This window comes from Parus major, chromosome 5, assembly GCF_001522545.3.
Source record: "Parus major isolate Abel chromosome 5, Parus_major1.1, whole genome shotgun sequence".
Taxonomy (NCBI): Eukaryota; Metazoa; Chordata; class Aves; order Passeriformes; family Paridae; genus Parus; species Parus major.
In genome coordinates this window covers 23,141,547-23,164,578 of record NC_031774.1, presented here as the reverse complement: position 1 = coordinate 23,164,578, position 23,032 = coordinate 23,141,547, and the positions used below count along the sequence as shown (strand labels likewise).

Sequence of the window (23,032 nt, the reverse complement as noted above, 5' to 3'; positions counted from 1 at the left end):
CAGTTTACTAAACGTATGATTTCTGAAATTCTACTTAAACCACACTTCGAAGCGAATTAAGCCAAATCAAATCAAGATCACATTAAAAGAGGGTTTGCACAGAATGTACCAATATAATCCAATTGATCCTCCTTGAAAGACCTATTTGGACACCCAAATGTCCCTGGTAAACAGAATGCAGCAATTTTAATTAAGAGATGTAATCATCACCATGATTCCCAGGGTGGATGGTAAAAGTGTACTCCATAGGGTTTCCCTGAAGTGAGATCTGTACCTCTGATAATCTGCCAAGGGGCTGTGACAGGGAAAAGGAATTTTTTTCAGCATCATTCTTCCAGCTGTGTCCAAAAGCACATTAAGCCCTTGTTAGATGTGCCCCTCTGGGGGCAGCTATTAAACCTCCAGATGGTTTCCAGTGGCCCAGAAAAGCCTTCTCAATTTATTAAAATGCACTAGTCCAGGGTTCTAAACTCTGGTAAAACAGACTTAACACCTATGGCCAAGGCTGGCAGCATTTCTCTCTCTTGAGGTCATGAGAGTTAGGGAACAGATGAGTGCTGCTGATCTGTTATATCACCTAATCCGGGCCCTGGCAAGCCAAGGGAGAAATAATAGTAAACAGGGAAGTCTATAAATGGCTCCAGAAATGACATCTTGTTTTTGTATAATTTTCCTTAAGTTCTTAACAGTCAGGCACCATTACTACTGAAATGAAGTTGTTAAAACCGCCAGTGGGACCAGTGTTCAAAAGGTTTCCCTTAGATGGTCTGAAGGAAATAACAAAGTCTAACCTATAGAAACCAAAGAGTAACAAGTGAAAAAAGAAAAAAAAACAAAAACACAACAGAAAAAGAACCAACAACCCCAAAGGAAAAACCAGAGATATGTCAGAGTATGTAGTATTCAAAACTGGACTTTAAAGGCCTCAGTGTGCCACATACTGATCAAGGCTAAATCCTTGTTTACAGAAATGGTTTAAAAACTCAAAAGGAAACAGTGCACAACCTGTGGAAGGCTCCTACCAGCTCAGTTGACCAGCACTACAGAAGAGGTTTTTAAACACCAATGATATTGTTTAGGTGTGTAAAAATATAATCCTGTGTTTTCCTCATTCTGCTTGAATCCACTTCCTTTCTAAATTCTGCTAAATTTCTGGGCTCAAAAGTATCTTGTATCAATGTATTCTGTGATCTAATTGTATCTATTACTAAAAAATATCCCATATTTAAATTTATAGCCTATAATAAAATGCACAAAGTGCAGAACTGAACAAACTGGAGTTTTGAATGAGTTTAATTGTAGCACAAATAATTTTAGATAACATAATTTCATATGTTATGCTTATCCTCTTTAAGGCAATCTTACATTTTTTCAATCATTCTTCACACTAGAGTATCTCATTGTCTACTCCCTAAACTATTCTCTCTGCTCATCTTTGAAATATTTATATCTAAGCTATATGCTTTTTAAGACAGAACAAAAGACAGAGGAGTGGTCCAGGCAATCTTGTGTGGGATAATAACAGTTAAGTTATAGAATCTTGTTTGCCCTTTTTAAATATGGCTGTCCTTTAAATCCAGATTAAATGCCAATGCCTCAGCATTTTCCTCTAGTGGAATAAAGGCAGATCATATGCATATACAAATTATTAATTTAATCTCTATTCTTTTCCATTTGTCATTAAAAACATAGACAACACCTGCAGTCCCTTTTTTTTCTTTTTTTTTCTCCTTACTCCCAGAATTACATCCTGGACTGCTATTTTTTCCTAATGGTGATGAAAGAAACTGCAAAGTAACTTGGGAATTTTAGCCACACAGCTTCTGGGAAAGAGGAGCCCAGCAGGCTTGCTTCCAGCCACATGAAGAGCTCTGCCTCTCCTACATCCCTGGTACACTGGCCATTCCCAGACAAGTTCCCAGCCAAGAACAGAAAGAGCCCTGTGACTCTGGAGTTTTCTGCTCATTTCTATTTGAGACTACAGAAGGGACAATTCCTGAGGCTCTCCATACCTGCCTGTTCTGAGCACAAGGGATGCAAAAATTCCAGCTCTGGGATAGTATGGACAGAAGGACACAACTTGAAAGGATTCCGTGGTCACACTTTCAATCCTTGCTCTCTGGGACAAAGCTGCTACACATGAACTTCATTAACCCAGAGAAGTGGTCAGAGCACCAAGCCTGGCGGAGTTCAAGAAGCATCTGAACAATGCCCTCACACTCATGGTGCGATTTTTGGGGTGTCTTGCTCAGGGCCAGGAGCTGGACACAATGATTCTGACGGGTCCCTTCCAACTCAGTATATTCTATGATTTTAACTTATTACAATTCACCTTCAAATCAAGGTCTTTCCCCAACAGGTGTAGTCCTAGACAGCCCCTAGCAGTAGACACCTTAAATTAGACAACTTGAATCCAATCAGAATAACCTTACACACGGCTCTCCCGGAGAGCCTGCTGGCTCGCTCTTCTCTCTCAGGTCCCTCAGCTCTGGAGCAGCTGCCCAGGGCACGGCCCACCGCGGCCTCCACGCAGGCCCCTCCTCATGGCGCTGTCCGCAGGCTCCGGGCTCAGGCCCTTCCCCCGGGCTTTCTCCCGGCCTTGCCCCAGCTCCTGAGGGCACGGGCGGCGGGGCTGCCGGGCGGCGGGGCCGGCTGTGGGCGCGGAACTGTGGCGGCGAGGGGCGTGTTCCCAGCCGGGGCGAGCGGCCGAGCAGCGCCGGGAGCGTCGGGCGCCTTGGAAACGGGCGGAAGCCGGGAAGGAGCGGCAGGAGGAGGATGCTGAGCCCCGAGCGGCTCTCGCTGCCCGGGCCCGAGTACCTGGGTGAGGAGCGGGGCGGGGAGGCTTCCTGAGGATTCTCCGTCCCTGGCGTGCTGCGGCACGGCATGGGGAGGGTTCGGCGGGGCTGGGGCGGCTGCGGCCCGGCCCGTCCTTCCCGGGGACTGCGGCGAGCGGCCCCTGGCTGGGCCGGGCTGAGGGGGCTCGCAGTGGCTCCGTGTCTGCCTAGGCTGGGGAGCGGGAAGCAGCGGCCCGTAACAGACCGGGCTTGTCTGTCGCTGAGGTGGGAGGGCTGCAGAGCCCTCTCGGGTACAGGGAGCATCGCCCCGGTGCCCTGAGGTGTGGTCTCCGCCAGCAGCCGGCGGGAGCTGAGCTGTCGTCTCCTCCACTGCCCGCTTTGATGATGTGAGTAGTAACAAGCGGCGTCCGGCCTTTCTGTGATAGACTTCACCCATTGCCCACTTGTTTTGCTCGCAGATCTGTGTGAGCATCCCTATTTCATGCTCGTTTCCCAGCAGTGGGAAGGAGCGCTGCTCTTATGTTGCGAGATGGTTCGAATACTAGCTTTTGTTCTGAAATTAGGTAACAATGGAAATGTTTCCTACATAAAATGAAAATCTTTCAACCCGTGGAGCAGCTGCCTTTGAAGACTACATCCTTTTTAAGCTGTCTCTAATGGCTTGATGTTCCAGGAAAGTAAGGAGCAAAGCGATTTGATGTTAATGTGTCAAATAAAAATAATTAGGATGGAATAAAGTCAATATGACTTCATTTAATTGCTGAAGAGGAGATGAATTACAAGTACTAAGCATTTGGATTGTGTTCAAGAGAATGTTTGTGAAGTGAAACTCTTCAGCCATTACTTCCTAAGCACAAGAGACTGTTCGGTAGTAACCCTTATAAATGTATACATGATTTTCTATCATTTTCTTGTACAAGGGATGGTCAGAAATTATTGTTTTGTGGTACTTGTTCCATCATGGTTTTGCCATTTCTGTAAGTCAAAATGGAACAAGAGTATAGAAACACTGCTGTAAATGGAAAAGCTGTATTGCAGGGGGCACTAGACTAAAAAACTTTTGTTTAACCATTTAAGCAAAGGAGTGATCTAAGTTGTCTTAGAGTAGAATTGTGCTGTTGCTGCTGTGCTGCTGTTAGGGTGCTTTGTGCATACCTGCATAACTGTAATGCTGTTCTGTGTCAAGGAAACTCAAGGCAGAAGGAGGTTTGTTTACTGCTCTATTCAGGGTGACTCTCATGGGACTCGCCTCACTGAAGTTCTTATTGCTGATTTCAGTTGTGGAGCTTTGGGTGTTTGAGAATAGCATCACAGTGCCATGTAGACACACTAGACACACCCTTTGGGTTTGTGCTAGTCTGTCACATTACCTCAGCATTTTCAACCTACATGCTAATAGAGAAGTTCATAACTTTTCCAGAGTGGCTCTAGGTTGAAACCTGAAAAATTTCTTTTTCTTAATGAGCCAACTTGGTTTTAGGTTCTTGTAATTGTTTTTAATGAAATAGGCACTTTTAATTGGGTTAAACTTGTCAGTTAGGATTGAATCCCTCAAAACAATGTAGGAAGCAGACTAAAAATACTTAAAGTGTGAAAATAAACCAGTTTTCTGTTGCACATCTGAAGCTAAGACATGAGATTTCTTAGATGTACAGGATTGTTAGGTACAAGCAGCTTTACTAGTCACTTAAGTGAGCCTCCTTTTATCTCTGTTCCACATGCTGATTTGGAATTCTCTTTTCATTTTGTACAAGTTTCTAAATTGTTCTGATATTGGGGTCAGAAGAAGGACAAGTGTGACCACATTAGGTTGAGGAATAGCATGTCTAATAGTCTGTTCCATTCATTACTTAGTATACCTTGAGTTTAGATTGCAGTTTCTGCTATTGGGGGGGGGGGGAAGCATATTCTTATTAGATATAAATGTTACCAAAACCAGTGTTTCTGCCTTCATGAGACTTTCTAACTTGTCAAACTGCTCACAGATCCTAAGGAATTTAGTGTGTATTAGCAGTAGGAAGATGGTTAAAAACCAAAACAAAACAACCTCTAACTCCCCCTCCTCCCACCCCAAATAAACACACCTCCCCACATGTTTTTCTAAGTTGCTTTTCTGATTTCTATACTGGCATTCTGAAATCACCATTTATCACATTAGGTGTTCTATTGTGCACTTCAAAGTTTTGTTAATACAGTTGTCTGAAGTGGGGGTTGTAAGGAACTGTGATAAATTTCACTTTCTGTAATTTCATCCTGAAGTTGTGTTTCCCTAGCTTAAGATATTCTCTGACTCTCACAGACCAGATGACCCTGCCATTTCTGAGCTGGAATGGGTAACACCCAAACCCTTCTTCCCCTCTTCCCTTTCTCAGGAACCAAAACCAAGGCCAACATATAAATTGAGCAGCCAGAATAACATAATGTGCTACTTGCTGTGTTACTCCACACCCCCTTCCCCCCCACCATTTGAGATAATTCTTCTACAACCAGTTAGAATGCTAAAAGGGAAGTAAAAGCAGTTGTGAGTTAAAATAGAAATGAACAGGGAGAGAATTACATATTCACTTAAGATGAAGAATAGTTGCAAAGCTTTGTTATGCCAAAGTTCCTGGAATATAAAAATCAGGGCAACATGTCTCGTGCCACAATGAGACAGTAAGTAAAAGAAAAGAGATGACCATTACTTAGTGAATAGGAATGGAGATGAGGTCTGCAGAATTGGCAGAAAGACTACAGTGAAGATGATGTCATTACAAGCAGGACATTATAAACAGTATTTTCACTGAATAAACAACATTTATTGTTTGGGTATAGTGATGATAATGTGTCTCTCATTTGATGGATGAGACTGGAACTACAGTAGGCAGGATGAGGCACATTTGAGACACTTTTTCATGCCTTCCTCATTATGGTTTAATAACTGGTGATTGCTCAGTTATTTATAGCAGGCAGTGGAGCACTTAGTGTATTGTTCTGCTCATGCAGCTGTCTCTGAAGCTTCATATTGTATTACTTCCCTGCTCTCCTTTCCTGTTATGGAGAAAAAGCAGTAGAGTACTGCAAATTTCCAAACTCCTATTTTCTGTGTATTCTCCTGCCTTCTACTACCCAGCTCCAGGATGTTGTTTCTTGTCCTTCTTTGCCAATATAAGGCATATATGAACGCAAATACTCTGCTAGGAAAGTGCCTTATCAGTAAAGCATGGGCCTATCAAGTGCCAGAAACATGGTTGTGTTTCCTCATCTCTCTCATAAAAGGTCTCAGGTTCAATGCTTAGAAGGAGGATACATTCCTTTACAAAACTGAGCTCCCAACAGAGGACTTCAGCTGTGTAGAGACTATGCTGAAGCCTAAGGCTTACTCGTCTTCTGAACAGTCTTAAGAAATACTGATCTGGAAAGTGCAAATAAAAACATTTCCTTTAACAGCATAATAAGCACATTGTTATCCAGATATTTCAGCTGACACTGATTCTCCTCTTAGTATAGATATCTGGTGAACTTCTGTGAAGCACTGTGGCTGAAAGATCTCATGGTCTATAAAAAGAGAAGAAAATGCCTTTTTAAAATTTTTGTTTCTTGCTCTGTTGTACAAATAGAAGTGCTACAATGTAGATGTTAATTAAATTTGAATCTTCTTAGACTCAGTCTAGTACTTTGTCCAAAAGATGGGGGTTTCACCACTATACTGCTTGCACCACAGGATTTCCACCTTAACTTGAAATGTACAGGTGGAATCTGATCCTGAATTAGACTTCCAGAACTGGAGAGTACAGTCCTTTGCTTATGTCCCTCTGAGCATGAATAGATAGGGAACCATTAGGCTACTTAATGCCTTATAACAAACTGGAATGACAATTTCTTCCACGACTAATAATTTTAGATTGAAACAAAAACCTCCAAAAACCCCAGCCAAACAAAAAAAGAAAAGATAGCTCAAAGATTTGCTTTGGTGAGGGGGTGGTTTCTAGCAGCTGTGTGACACCTTGCAGCAAGCAGACTGCTGGAAGGAGTTGCACAATTAAGTCAGTCTGTGTGCAGTATTTTGCTCATTGTTTGAAACAAATTCTCAGCTATGGTCAAGATTAAATAATAAATGGAAATGTTTCTTAAATTTTTTGTTGAAAGTGATTTTGAAACTTCGAACATATGAAATATGCTATAGTTACATTGTGTGACCCCTTGGCATGTGCTCCTGAGTAAGAGCACGTCTCATGTTGTGTAATACCTGTAGTATGACAAGATCTACTTGTACTTATATATTCTGTCCTTCAAAAAACATTTTCCTTTTGAGGGTTAATAGGAAATTACACTGTGAAGCTATGCAAGGCTGGAAGGAACTATGACAGTACAGAGATGTGACATTTAGGTTAATTGTTTTGTTCACTTCTCTTTCCCTGGCCATTACTTAGCAACATCTAAAGAGATTAAGTCCTTAATGATATCTGAAAAGATTATGAAGAACATCCTGAAAAACCATTAATGCTGGAAAAATTTCCTGAGTTGATGTGATTTTGTTGTTGCAATTTTTATCCTCACTATTTCTCTCTTGCATCATTATTGTTTTGATAATATTTGCATGAAATTGATTTTATGTTACTACAGATGTATCTTTCCAATATCTGTGATAAGGTGGTGTCCTTAGTTAAGCTCTGGTTTAGAACAACTAATGAAAGGGTGTTTAACTATTACCTTATGCTCTCAAAGGATATGTTCTCAGCGATTAAGAAATGCCAGAAATACTCCAGATACATTAAAGCTTGTTATGCTCTTGAGCTTCTGATAACTGAAATGAATCATAATGTTAATTGCATCAATAGTGTGTATTTTCAGCACTTCAGCTGAGAAGGAGGCAAATAAGTAAGAAAAGCTGGTCTCATTTTCCAGGAATTCCCACTCCTGATTTTTCAGCATATTCAGTTATGCCAAAAATGACCCCAACTTAACAAAAACAAAAACCAAACCAAATCAAAAAAAAAGCCCTCTTGTGTGCTTACAAATTGCTTTGATAGACAGCTTTTGTTTCAGAAGAAGTCATAAGAAGTCATGTCTTGGATAATAAAACCATTATATATACACAGTATCATGACTTAAAGGTGACATCTATTTCCTTCCTTTCTTCTGAATTTCTTCACTGAATTTCAGTGCATATATTAAATTTTGTGCAGTGATATTATTTGCATTAAATTTTTCTTCAAGACTTTTCAAGTATCAGTGCTTGTTCTTACATTTGTAATCAAACCTACAAAGTGGTGGATTGTTTGTTTTCATCAAAAGATTGAAACAAGTAACTTGGTGGTATAAATCCGTATTGTGATATTTGCTTTCGCAATATTAAGATGAATGTTATATATTATATGCTTTTGCTATGTCTTTTTCTCCTGCTAGTAAGTCTTAGGCATGGGTCAAGAGAATTTTGGACCTTAGGGCTAGGTCCTGTCTGTATAAAGCAAGATAACCTCCAGGAAACAGATGATGAGGCCCAGGCTGCTATCAACACTAACTGCCTGCAGAAGAAGGAACCCCAGCCCAAATAAATATGTGATAAAGGGAAATAAAATCTTTAAGATGCTTGCTCTAAAAAGGCAGATTCAGGGCATAGCCATGCAAAATGCTTATTGGAAAAGTATGAATATGCATTAAAACCCCACAGCAGGATGGGATAAAAAGAGTGTTCCAAAGATATTAGGTGTACTCCTGGCAGTGTGCCAGGGCACCCGGCCGTTTTAACCCTTTGCTTTATTATCTTTGTCTCCTAATTGTCTTTTTGTTCATATTAAACCTTTTATAATTTATTAAGTAAGTGAACCTTGTTTTTCACATTGGTAACTTATAAAAAGACTATTTTTACTATGTTAAATACATATGCCAAATAATTTGGTGTGGTTATGGCTAAACGGAATTAGTTGTGATCTGTTGTAGAGAAATCCATAGAGATTGTGGATTGACTGTGGGTGGAATCCTCATTATGCCTTGTACTTGTAAGCTGAAGTCTGGCCATGCTTGCATTGAACAGCCGCTGCTCAGCCTTGAATTTGGTTCTGAGCCAAAAGTGCATTCATTCCAAATTTCATTTTAAACATTGGGCTTGTGAGTGATGGTGGGATGTAAGCACATGAGTATCAGAGGCTGTACTCTTAAGTGCAGCAGGAGGCAGCTTTGGAGGAGCTGTACATGCTGCTACTGATTGGACTGAGGGTCCAAGTATAACGTCACTGTTGGTGGTTTAGTAATAAGAATTAAGATATTCTGTGCAAAGGTATTTACTTAGCATCAGGTTATGGGCTGCCTGAAAAATCCTCTGTGAACTTACTCTGTCAGATTCTTTTGTGAAAGCTGACTGTTAGTTTTTAAATCTGACAGCAGAGAGTGTGGCACCTACCCAATGAGTGTGGCAGGCACACTGGCTTCCTGTTTGGGGTAGTTGCCTGGGATTTCAGAGTCAAAAATTTTTGTTATAGTTTAAAGAATATGGGTTGCATCAGAAAGTTCTGTATGAGTAGGGAACTTCTGTTGCAATAAACCTGAAACAAACAAATACCGAGGATGATGTCCTAATGTAACACCTCCTGTATGGAAACTTCAGTATACTGGAGTTCTGTCAGGAAGAAAATTAGTAGAGACAGAAAGCTGTTATAGCACAGGGGCATGAGTATTTGGGCTTTACATTCTGATTTGGACTTGCTGCCTTATTATTCCAAAGTGGGCCTCAAAAATATGAGCAACCGTCATTATCCCTGGATTTAAAAAAAACTATTAAAATGTATGAATCATCTCATTTATTTTGCCTAGAACTCTACAGATTTTTGACTATGCTTGCATAAACAGTTAATGTTCCGGTATGGTTCCAGTGTTTGTTATGGAAAGTAACATTTGTGTTAATTAAGGAACTACTCTTTTGCTAAAACCAGACTCCTGGCACTTTATTTTGCCTCTCTGGCCTGCTAAAACCTGTCTGCAAATTACATTTTGTTCTATGACTTTCCTGTATAGTGTAGCATTAGTTGGGTTATAAAACATATTACTTGCATCGTTCCATGGAACTGGGCAGTCGGTGAACAGGAAGCCAGAGCTGGAATTTAGTTTGGCAGTGTGAGCTGTGCTACCTGGAAAAGAGCACAGCAGCCAAAGGTACAAAGAGGGAGACTTCTCAAGGAGATTTCAAGTGCTATTTTCTTGTAACTTCTCTGCTCACAGTTTTCTTCCCTTCCCCACACCTCTACCCACTCTTCTGGGAAATAGGGAAAGAGGTTCTTTGCCAGGATCCTTAGGCTATGTAACAAAAAGCTTAAGAGAAGTACTCTTTTACAAGTAATTGTATTCAGTTGTGACCTATGTATTTTTGTGTACATTTTGAAATGTCTAAAATTCTATGTTGAAAGTTAATTTATTCTCCAGGAGCAGGAGAAGTAAAAAAAAGGTTTTTACTATAGAGGGCAGCCACATTGTCCTGTGTAGCACTGTGGGACCATGCCTGTCTATTCCCAAACACTTTTAAGGGTGGTTTATTACTCTAAAGAAGCAAAATAACAGAAATATAGTTCATTGATAGGGACTGTTCTATGAAAGGAGTGCATACTTCCCCATAAGCTGTTGAGAATGGTTTTGCAGTTGAGCAGAAGTTCATTCCAGGCTGAGATGAGTGGAAGTCTGTCTGCTAGTACCATTTCCTGGCATATTCTGGTACTGCTGACATCTCAAGAGGGGCCTGAGGAGATGATTGCTGAGTGTGAGATGGACTGCATCAGGAGGAGGGAGGAAGGACGGGCTGAAGTAAAGTTACCCAGTTGTTGCTATCTTGAGCCTATGACTGAGCTGCATGGACTCATTCTTCCCTCAGGGGACACAGGTGCGCAGAGCTATTTTTCTTTAATCACTCACATAAATTAAATTTATTCCTTTGCATTAAAATAATTAAATAAAGCTACGCCCTATATCTTTTAGTGCCAGATAATATCTTTAAACCTTTGGCTCACCATTTTGCTATCAGCTGCAAGGTATTTTCCAGGGTGTGCTTAACCAATTTTACCATTGTCCTGAAAAGTGTTCTAGGCAGAGAAATCCCCTGATAGCAATCAATATTCATGCATACTTTTAATCACTGTATCGACTGGGAATAATAATTTCCGGGCCTCTCCTGAAGTCCACCTGCCTCACACTAAGATGAAAGGGCCTTCCATGCTGTGTATCAAGTGGCACAGGCTTGATGCTTACCAGGATATTAAATACAAATTAAAATGGTTTGGAAAATATTGATGTGGGTCTGAGGTTGGCCATTTGCTGGTGAGGGGGTGATTCTGCCAAGTCTGGAGCAGATTGGTAAGGAGCAAGAACACCCCTTGCCTTTCCTATATTCCCTAAGGGTTTTCTCTTGCTCTTTTTAGAGCACGACACTACTTGCAAAAGTGCAGTAGGATACGTGTTTAGGATGGAGGTGTGTGGTTTGGGAACAGGGTTTGTGTGCTTTCCAGGTTAGGAATGATTTTCCTGGGTTCGTTGTAACTTGTCTTCTGATTGTTGAACTTGTAGATTTGGAAAGTCTACTGCTTGCTAGCTGGCACATCACCTCAGACTCGGCTCTTTGTTGCTCTTACTTGGGTTCTAGCCAAAAACATCAAAGGGGCTCAGTGGTAAATCTGTGCTGCTTCCTCCCTGGCAAATACTTGTTTTGTACAGTCTGCCCCCTGTAGAAGCAGCAGAACAGTTTGTGTTGCACCAAACTGTCTTTACTCAGGATTCTTATGAGTGTCATTCTGTGGTGGGGTATTGGCAGATCCACCATTTCTGAAATTCTCCTGTGTTTGGCCTAGACAGTTATTTAAGACTGGCTGTTGAGCAGTATAAATCTCTCTTGGCATTCAGACCTGTTCCCCACCTGCCACATTCATTGACACTTGTTTGGAAATAGATGTACTTTTATTTGCACCTTCAGGAAGAAACCTTTGCAGAACAACCTTAAAGATACTTGGCTTTGGTCTAGAGGGAAGGAACACCTAAAGCTCTGCAACAGCCCCATCGAAACAGCATTGACAAGCTATGTAGGAAAGATGGCTCAGAGCAGAGATCAGGAACTCCTCTGGAGTAAGCATTTTCCAGTGAAACTGCCTCACAACTCTTTATCTTCTTTCAATTCCAAAATCTCAGGGGATTCTAAAAAAGAGTCAGCACTGTTAATGACTAACTGTGTATAGCCAGGAAGGAAAGCAGGATTTAGGTGATGAATTTTGCTATCCATTTCTGGGAGAAAGAGACCTCCACTCTCTAATAGAGGAAGCAAATGGTTGCTGTCTTGTGTAAGGCACACAGCTGGGCTTGTCTGGCTCTGGGCTTTGCAGGTCCCTAATATTCTAACTTCTGTCTCTTATTCTCTCTTATTTGCAGCTCAGCGACATGTGCTCACATACATGGAGGATGCAGTGAGCCAGCTGCTGGAGAACAGAGAAGATATTAGTCAGTATGGCATTGCCAGGTTCTTCACTGAATAGTAAGTACATCAGGATGCCGTTAATAGGGCCAGCCTGAGGGGGCTTTTGGAAGCAGAATGGAGCTGGACACGTACTGGTTATGTTGTGAATGCTGGATTTTTCTGGGTTAGCCAAGGGCTCCCTGAGCATGTTTTGGAAATGTATATGGGTTTTGTACAATTCAGTACCTTTTCTATTACAAACATTCATGTGACGCAGTCACTCTGCGGAAAAGCGATTTTAAAAACATGGAAAACCAAATTCTCCTTGTCTTGGTCAGGACTGTTAGTACCAAACTGCTTGAGAAATACTGAAGTGAACTGTTTAACAGACTGCTTCTGGTTTCAGAAGCACTCATTCTTCCTTTTTCTGAGTATAACTTGGAACTGTTTGTCTCCTTGTGTGATTGTTGTCCTGTTGAATGCTTTAATAAGATGCCTCTTCTTTTCTTAAAACCTGCCTAAGTCCTTAAATACTGGATGTGGGCGCTATCTCTTCTTGCTAATTTGCAAAAAAATTCTTGAGGGAAAAGCTGTGTGCTTTCTGTCTACAGAAACAAGTTCAGTTAGTAAACAAGACCTTAAGAAAGATAAAGAGCAGGATTACAATGACCTCTACCCAGTGACAGGATTTCTCTACCAGAGTTGAAGGCAGGGTGGCTTTGAAATACCCAGCTGAAATTGTCATTCAGGAATCTGCAGATTAGATTTAGTTTGCAACTAATTTCAAACTGATGCCTCTGTGCCTTTTCAAAACTTACGATCATATATACTTCAAAAATGAAAAGGTGAGCAGAAGACCATTTACGCAGTGAAACTGTTCAAAATCCTTCTCTGTAGTATTTCTTCAGCTTGACATAATAACCATCTTCCTCTCACTTCCCGTTCCTCTTTTACCTTTGAAAGAATAAGTAGTGATTCAAGACGGTTATCACAAACAGAACAGTCACCACAGAGGAAAACCCTCAGATTGACTTAGTTGCTGGAGATCTTGTTTTTCCCATTTATTTTCAGAGATAGGATTTTTACGATGGTTTTTTGTTCACAGTGTTTTGTGGAGTTTCTGATTGCATGAAAGACAGGAAAAGGCTGCATGTTCATTCATTTTGTAATATAGACCTAGTAATTCGCTTTTTTCTTTTTTCTTTTATAAAATATCTGGAGTTTAGCAGATGAAACTGTGTCCCCATACCAAAGCACGAACAAGCTTAGTAATTTTGCGAGGTCTGAAGATTTGAAATGTGGGAAAAATTGGAGAATAAATGATAGCCAATATGGGTGTAGAATGCAAAGTTTCATGTTATGAAAATGTCATATGTTCTGGCTCCCACGGCTTGGTGGTGAGCCCTCGCTGCCCAAAAGATTTCTCTTCATCCACTCAACTATCAACATTTGTTCTGGCTGTGCTTTGAAGGCTACACTTCTCTCCCAAGCAAATAAACTTGATCTTTAGACTCAGCATCTTCGAAGATAACTTGTGAGATTCTAGAAGGTTTGTGGGCACTCTCCCAGTGTTTTCCTTAATCCATGTTTTTCTGAAGGAGAGGATTGGAGTGTGCATGTTTTGAAATATGCTGCAGTGATTTGAGATGAAGGGACTTGGTATTAGGATGTCCAGACATAAAATTAGAGACCAAGCCCAGGGTTTAGAAAGCTATCAGGCAGGCCCAAACATGTAATTTTTTAAGTGTTTATTGGGCAAAAAAAATACTTCTGTAACTTTTCAGAAATTGAAATTAGTCTGTCAAGAACAGGTGTTGGATATTCTTCAAACTCCTCTCAGAGGGCATACTTTTCAATACAGTGGTGTTCCATGGACCTCTCCACTGGATTCACCGCTGAAGAGCAACCTGGTGGCATTTCCATCATGCATTGCAATGTCCCGCTTTACCATAAGTCAATTTGTTGGGATTTAGCAAATCCGAGTGAAATTTCAGAATTGAAAATTATGTGCTCTTCTAGCTCTGTGTGGATCAAGCAGTAAGTGTTTAGGTGGCAATGAGTATTTCCAGTTGTCTCTAAGAAATGAAATTGAGTATGTATTTCACTGCTATCCACCGTCTAGCACCGTGATTGCTGATTGCAGAGGGCTGACCTTAATCTCTACAGTTTTCCTTCCAGAATTGTTTTACTCTTCAAGTATAGTTTTTTCTCCCACTTTATTCCAGTATTCATTTGTCCCAGTCATGTGGACATCTGCTTTCAATCTTGGGAGTACCTTGAGGCTTCCCTCATCTGGCTCACTCCTGACCCTTACAGGAATAGGGATCAATCACCTCTCTGCCAATTAATCCACATATTTTAGTTAAACAAATAAAATTATATCTCTCTTAGGACTAATCTTGATTTTATAGATATGCTGAAATGCTACTGGTATTTGTTCATTACAAGCCTGAGAAATCTCAGCCCTGCTCTTGAATCTTCATGAAATGCAGACTCTTGAAAACCCTCTGTGTAATTACACACTAATGCTGCTTTGCTTCTTCCAGCCTAATGTCTGTGCCAACATATCTTAAAGGAACATGTTCCCCCTATACATTATTTATCAACCTGTTTTCTTAATCTTTCCTATTCTGAAGAAAAACAGGGCCCCCACGCTAATGCATTTGATCACACAGAGGGAATGTGCATAGCATCCCACTTTATATTTTCTGGGCTCTTAAATGGAGTCTGTGTGTCTTTTTGCTCAATTCAGCTTAAAGAACCAGAAAAAAAAAACCTTCCTATGTTTTACTTTTCTTGCAGGCTAGCCCTTTGCCTGAAACTTTCTCTTCCAGTATGCAGGTACCTGTGCTGCTCTATTCAAGACTCTTTGGAAAGCTCAGAAATAATAGCCAGTTGTAACTTAACTTGGTTAGGAAACTGTTTTTTCTGTAACTTTAATTGTTAGTTTGATACATCAATCACAGGTGAACAGGAGACATGGGAATGGACTTGTTTTGTTTTGTTGTTTTGGGTTTTGTTTTGTTTTCCTTCTTGTCACAAAACACTTCTTTTCTTTTGTTTCTGGTGAAATGTCTCCTGACCACCTGCCAGCTGGAGCATGATTGTGAAAAACATCTTGCTTTTAGCTTGCAGATGTAGCACTGCTTCCACTGGACTCTGCAAACTGATGTCTGAGATCCCCTTCTTCTGTTAAGGATGTTTCTTCTGGCTCTAACTTGAACACCCATGCTGGTTCTTGTGTGACAGTTTAACAGTATTTATCTGAGAAGGCATCTGTGATGTGTGTGACAGCATTGAGGGTCAGATGCTGCTTTTAGATCTGTTGTGTGCCTGGAAATTGAAAATACCAGCTCTGCAATGTGTAGTCCTGTTTTACAGAAAGGAGCATTTGCTTTGTTCCTAGTAACGAGACTGCCGGTGCTGTATAGTTTGGGATCCTTGGGAAGGAAGATGTTATCATGGTGAGAAGTATCAACTTCTAGCAATGAAAGTACTTCATTTTCTTTTGCTATCTGGGTTGGCTGGAACAATTTGTTCAACTCTTTCCTTAGGGACAAATAAGATCCCGCCCCCTTGGCTTTTTCTGGCAGTAGACACAGGCTTTGGTATCAGACAAACTTTTGGCTTGTTCAGTCCTTTATTGCTGTACAACATTACAGAAATAAATCTGTAGAGTAAACAATGTCCTCCTCTTAAAAAAGTCTCAATACCCTTGAGGGTGGAGGGCAGGGGGGAAGGGCCAGGAACAAGACAGATGGGATGCCCATGAGAACTAAGCCACTCACTGAAGGCAACCTTAATTGGCAACTGGAAATAAGCTGAATTATCTGATTATGAAAAGGAGAGATTCTTAGAGCTAGCTTAGAGCCATCAATTTTCTTTTTTCTTTGCATCTGTGTATGTAGGCCTTATCATCGTCATCATCTTGCTGTCATCTGCTCTGCATCTTTCCCCTTTTCAGAGTTACTTGTTTTGTCTTGTTTGCAAGGATAGTGTAAGCTCTTCAAGACAGAAATGATATTGTACTGCATGTACTTTACAGCACCTAGCATTGTAGAATGTTGACTCTGTGCTTTGTACAATTACAGTACAAACAGCAAAAACAGTAGTGAGAAGGTCCTTAGGGCTTTGACAAATTGTGCCAGATTCCCTTCCTGAGAGATGAAGCCATTCATTAGAATTTTTCAGTACAACTGTTTGGGGGAGAGGCATTGGGGTTTTTTAGTGTTAGTTCTTTGTGGCTTGGGAAAATCAGTAGTATTTGTGAGGTATTAATACTTTTAGGATATTACCTAAAATACTGATATTCTCTCTTATACAATCTTCGGAACAATTGCAGAAAACCCATTTCATATATAAAACAACATTTCATATATTCTTCGAATACTGTCCTGATTCCTACATGTCTTCTGCTCTGGAGAGAAAAAGATAAAATTATCCCACTCAATGCAAGACTGCACTGAGCCATGTGATTGGTATCAAGCTGCTGCTGTCAATGACCTAGCTGTGCAGCAGCCCTTTGGGCTGAAAATCTCAGCTGGGATAATGTACTTGATGGTTCCTGACAGGCTTTTACTTGGGATTCCTTGATCCCTAGGGCACTGCGTAAGACTGCTGTCTGCCTCTCCTTTGCTCTTCAGTTATCAGTGGAAAGAGAGTTAATATGTGAACTCAGACACAGCATTTGTGCCAGAAGCTCTGAGGAGGTTTTGCAGCTAATATGAATAAGTTGCTGTGAAAGAAACATTTGAAAGTGTCTCTCCACAGAGTACATGGATTTGCAGGACTGAATTTGTTGATAAATCTTTCTGGGGAACCTAGAGTAATTGCATATTTCTCCACTAAGAATGTTGCTAATGGACACAAAGCCTTTCTGCTAGTACCTTTGTTGCCTTCCAGTATCACCTCTACAGAGTAGCATTGTCAGAAGGGCAAACTCTCTTTCTTGTAATTGAATTTTTCCAGTGCACCTTAGAAATGGGATTTCAATACCTCCTGCCCACTATGCATGGGGTATGTATTTTGTGTGAGAGCTATGGAAGATCTGGGGGTTGTGGATAACTCTATTTAAGATTTAAGTTGTGTGAATTTTGTCTGGAACTTGTAGATCTGTCGCCCAAAGTTTTTATTATATAATTGTTTTATGGCAGAAACATCATTGAGATTTTGATATGACAGCCAGGATCTATGAATTCATTACTTTCCCAGAGTTATTTCTCTGTAACAAACATTGCAACAAGTCCCAGCCTGACAAATATGCTGATTGGGATAACTGCTGTTGAGTAAACAGCTGGAAAAATGCATATATTAATTTCAATAGCACAATTCCCACTGTAGTTTGTACATGTTGCTAATATATTAGAAAATGTAGTATTTTCTTACCTTATTCTTACGAGTCTTACAGATGAGTGGATACTCAGATGTGTCCCTTGCAAAGAAATACAGGGGGGATAAAAAGGTAAAGAATCTTTTTGGTAAACAGGATTATCTTGGAAGATGTGTAGCAAAGCAGTAACAGAATTGAATTTAAAGCATTTACCAGTGATGCTCTATGTGGTAACATACTCCACGTAAGAAACTTCTCATACTGTTTTGATGACAGAAGAATCTGCAGGGTTTGCCAAAGCATATGAATGTTAGCACTGTAGCCTCTTTGAAGAGAGATAATCACAATTTCCATGTGCAGTGTGATCAGGTCATGATGCTCCTAGTATAGATTCATTGGAGTAGCAATGCAGTGTTTGCCCACTTCTTTTCTATTCCTTTAAATCATGGAATTACATATTTACTTGTGGTCTTTTTCAGAATACCTGCAGCAGGAGTTGGCTGACTACTTTATGGAGACCTTATGTAATTTGGTATATTTTATTTGTTCTTACAGCCTTGAAGGTTGAAATGCAACATACCTGCCATGAAACTGAGCTTCCTTTAGGTTAAAGGCAACTGCAATACAGGAGGTGTGGATAGCTAATAAAACTGGAAAGAAATTTCCCAAAAGCCAGAGTCCAGGAATGTGGCAAATGGTACAAGCATCAAGACAAAATATATCTGAGTTGACTGTGTTTGTGCTTTTTCTCTGTGCTAGAGTTGAATGTACTGTTCTCTCTCTAGCTTTAGTTTTTAACTCTAGTAAAACTCTTGTTTTTGCTTCCAATTTTTTATTGCTTTTCATCATATTTGCTGATATTACTAGTAAAAATTTGGAGAAGTGTATAATCCCAGCTTGGAGTTAAAATCACACTTTTATGACTTCAAATGTATGAACTTATACAGGCTGGGGGATGAACAGATGGAGAGCAGCCCTGCCAAGAAGGCCTTGGGGATATTGGTGGATGAGAGGCTGGACATGAGTTGGCAATGTACATCACACCCTTTCTGGGATATCACAGTCTTCTGTTTAGTTTTACTTTCTCTATCAGTCTGGGTTTTTTTGGTTTTTTGGGTTTTTTTGTTTTGTTTTTTTTTAATATCTGTGATATTGGCTAGTTCCTGCCCTGTTCTTGCATTTCTTATCATGCATCTCTGCTGTGGTTTTGTTTGTATCCTTGCAGAAGTGAAAAGACCCTCAAGTCAGAATTGGGGAGCTCTAGAAATATCCATCTTCCACTGAGGAAAGGTCTGTAGTAGAGTTTGCCATGATGCAAATTAGATATTCAATGCTGATTGACAAGCAACTTGCTCCATCAATCTGGAAAATTGTTCAATTGTGCTTGCTGAGTCACTGTTGGAATACATAGGAAAATATGAGAAAGATAAATAGTGATATATCCACCACAGATGTAGTGGGACTACTTATGCACACGATCTGCAGTGTGTATATAAAGCAGTAATCTCACTTCATGCTTGGTCACATGCTGTAAAGATTTGATTTCCTGCAGTTTCTCTAAGTGTTTTGAAGAAAACTGTTTTAGTAATGTGAAAATGGGAACTGGAATTCAGTAGAAATGCACACAAAAATAGCAGCTTTGGAAAAACATAGCAGTGTAGAAAGTTTGGTACAGTGTTTTTTCCCATATTATATGTGGGGGCTTTAAAATTATTCTTAAGAATGAAAGTCCTAGTTTTATAATTTTCTGTTAGAAATATTTTCTTTTTAACATACTGTTTCCTCCATTAAGGCTTTTGATGTCTCAAGCAGTAAGAGTACCACTGTTGGATAGATGGTAACTTCATGAACAACAGTACCTCTCTCTGTATTACTAACTCACATGGTTTAGTTCTTGTTTTAATGAAACACTTTGGCAGGGGTCTAGGCTACTTTATGTAAATAGGAGATCAGTTTTAGAGTTCTCAGCTTCCATCTGTCTAAACCTAGAAGGCTTTCTATTAAATTGGAATCAGTTAGTGTAAGTTTGAGGAACACTTTATTTTTTCCCAGAAATATTTTTAAGGAAAAATGGATCAGAATTGAAGTCAGGGTTTCGGATTTTTTTGGTTTTGGTTTGGGTTTTTTCCCCAGTTTTGTGTTGATGGAAGGACTTCCATGTTTATTCTTTGTCTGCAAAATGCTGAGGCATCACAGAAAACCTTGAGGAACATTTCTAATTGCTTTGCTAGTAATATATGTGTTCCCTTGTGGACAAGGCCAGCAAATGGAAAAATTTTCCTAAATTAGATATGCCAAACTGTAAAAATCAGCAAATGTTTGCAGCAATGGGATCTGCTAAGATCCCATAATAGGATTCCTTATCTCTTACAGGATAAAATCCCTTAACTATGTCTGCATTTCCATGTATATCAATCACTGAAAGTCTTGCAAGCCTGGAAAATGCATTTTAAAAACATGGTTTATCTTCCTTTTCTTTAAAAACAAAACTAAACAATAGCAAAAAAGCAAAAAATCTAGTTTCTAGAAATCTGCATGTCTTCATGGACAACCTGAGATTTTCTATGCAGTGCTGTGTTGAAACCATACAGATCCTAGAATACATTAACTTTAGTGACTTGGAATAACTATGTCTTACAAATTTAATGTTATTGTGTGAATTAAACAAACTGTAGCTGGTCAACACTGTAGCCAAGCAGTTGTAGTGAGCACAAAGTGGTTTAGCTAAGCAATCTCCAAATGCAGAGTTAGCATTAATGTCAAATGATGTAACTTCATCTATATTAAGGGATTTTGGCAAGATTCATTTGTTGCCATGATGAAAATATTGGAAGCTGCTCCATCTTTGATGTGCTATAATTCTTGCCAAGGTTCTGAATAGGTGAGAGAGTACCAGTTGTAAATTTTTTCTTCTGAAATTCTCCAGTCAGACCAAGACTGAAAGGAGCAAATACAGATCTGTTTGTATGGCACCAGTATTGAATCTCTTTGGAACAGGTATTCCGTTATATTTCAGTATTTCATGCATCATCGCAGTCATAACATTATTGGGCTGCAATCTTTTAAAATAACTAAAAGTCTAGTTTATAAAACATGGAACTGTCTTGCAACAGGAGAATTCATTTAGAATGGAACAAGAAGGCCCTTATTTGTACTTATACTTTGGCCTCAGCTTTCTGAGAAATCAATTTGCCTTTAATAGGCATTTTACTTTGACCTCAGGAGCTCAAGATGGCTGCAGATCTTCAATAATTTTTAAATCCATACTCCTTCTTTGGCAGACATTTATGCTTTGGTATCAAAATCCATCTCCAGCTGATGTAAATTCCTTAGCTACTTTCTGAACTGTTAGATAAGAGGAAATCAGAATTTTACTTTGTGTGGCTTGTGTTTTCAATAGTATTTTTCATTTTTGTACCATCTTCTCACCCTTGCCACAGGTTCATGTATGGTTTCTATGGCATCTGGAAGCTAGTGAATGAATTCCACAGCATGACAGGGAGGACAGAAATACGTGTTGGTTAATAAAGGAAACCAAAGAATGGAAATCATGGGTGTATGATAATGAAGCTGACAGAAGACTTGCATCCCCCATACCCTCAGAACACAGAAGGTTATAGAGCAGTTCGGAAGGAATTTTCTTCTTGTCCCAAAATGTCAAGTTGGACCAGTTTGAACAAATACTAAATAGATTAGCTGGAGAGTTACCAGTTTTCCTTGTGTAGTTATAAATCTGGATTGGTTTTTTATTTATGTATTTAGTTTAGGTTTGGGCAGAAAAAGAGAGGTTTTTTTGAGGAAAGCTGGGTAGCAACTTGCAGTGATCTCCATAAAAGCTAGTTATAATGGTGTTCATGCAGCTGTTCCTGTGGTGTGCAACTTACAGTCTCCTACTGTAAAAACTAAATCTCTGTTTATTCCAGCAAGACCTCTCTAGACTCGTTGAAACACTGTGTAGTCTGAAATTGCACCTGATCAGACTGAAAGAGCTGGTCATGGGTGATTGATGCTTATCTGTGAAGGCTTCTTTACTTTTCCCTTAAGCACCTTGGAGGGCTTCTGCAGGGCTATTTACGGTCTTTCATTGTATGCCCTTTCCCATCTTCCTGAATACTAGGCTTCCCAGCTCATAACTCTAAGAAGAAGCTTTATTTCACCGTAGAAAGGGGCCCCAATATGTGGCCTATTATATCCATATCAGCTTGCTTACCCTTTTCAAACAGCTATTGTGTTTTAATAGGGCCCTGCCTGGCAGGGGGAGTCCTTAATTCCTGCTATGTAAGAATGGTCAGCTTGAGTTACAGCAAACTGCAGGATGCTGCTCTGATCAAAAGGCCTCTGTTTTTAAAGATCCCTGCATCCCCACCCCTCCCCATTTGCCTTTAATTTTTTTTATTTTTCTTTTTCTTTTTTTTTAAATCCTGGGCTGATTATTTAACGCAGTACGGTTATTTTAGCTTGTGATTTGCAAGCCTTGAGGTGTTAAATTACTGACCTACCATATGAAAAATTAAGGGAGAGGGACTCTAGAAAAGATGAAGGCTTTCTGGGTAATAACAAGCAAGCACAGCAACTCCTTTAATCCTTTCCTTCTCCAGAATCTGTAAACTGGTCTCAGAGGGTTTGATTTGCTACAAAGCAACATAACAAAGCTTGTTCACTGCCTACTCTGAGCTGTGTCACAGGTGCTGTGCTGTTCATTTTCTTCATCTCAGTACATGGGATAATCTCTGTACCACCTGTATTGTATGCCATGAATACAGATGTTCCTAGCCTGTATCAAGAAGTCTGAAAACGCATAGTTAAAATTTGTGTCACTCCTTTCCCCCTTCCCACACCCTTCAGCTGAAGTTAGCTTGAGAAGGTGAGACAGAAAGGATCTCAAAAAATCCAGTTTCTGTGTTTGCAGTGTTGTATCACCCGGTCTTGCCAAAATTTTGTAGTGTAATGATTTCCTATCTGCCTGCTTGTTGAAAAAACCGACTCTTTACCCTTAAAGCCAGTCATCAGGAATAACTTTTAGCATCTGTTTTGTCTTAACACATTGCTGAGGAAATGCCTAAAAAGCACCGCTAATTTCATTAGAAGAAAATGGTGGTTTCCTTGAGGCTGACCTCAGCGTCCCAAGTTCTAAGATCTGTGGAATTTTAAAAAGCACTTGGAACAATGGCTTTGAATTGAGGAATGCTCATGGTCCTACACTACCTTCCAAGGGTGATAGCTAAAAAAACAGTCCAATGATTTGTATTGTAGTACACTTAAACCAAGAGAAGAATAAAATGATCTTAAACTACATTCATATAGCAGTAATTTAATCAGTACAACAGTGATTTATTTTTTCACCCAGTTATGCCTCCAGTTTTAAGTGTTCCCTCTCAGAGATCCTTCTAGGCAAGGTAAACCCCACTCTGCTATCTCAGAGCATAGCCTTGCGCTAAATGCAATTGGTCATTTGGGGGATGTTTTGTTGTGGATAAGTTATTTAACAACAGAAATGGCCTG

At 40.0% G+C, this 23,032-nt stretch overlaps 1 protein-coding gene across 2 annotated transcripts in view; it reads left to right on the top strand.

Annotated features, from left to right (window-relative positions):
* Positions 1-2,512: 2,512 nt before the first annotated feature.
* C5H11orf49 (chromosome 5 C11orf49 homolog) overlaps positions 2,513-23,032 on the top strand; it is a 79,158-nt gene continuing 58,638 nt past the window's right edge. The window contains exons 1-2 of one of the 2 annotated variants that reach the window (XM_015629797.3): positions 2,513-2,821; positions 12,177-12,279. In XM_015629797.3, coding sequence (XP_015485283.1) covers positions 2,776-2,821; positions 12,177-12,279 — 149 coding nt within the window. In that variant the 5' untranslated portion in view covers positions 2,513-2,775. Of the gene's footprint in view, positions 2,822-3,051; positions 3,182-12,176; positions 12,280-23,032 lie in introns of those variants that run through there. The other variant, XM_015629798.3, reaches the window with a different exon arrangement.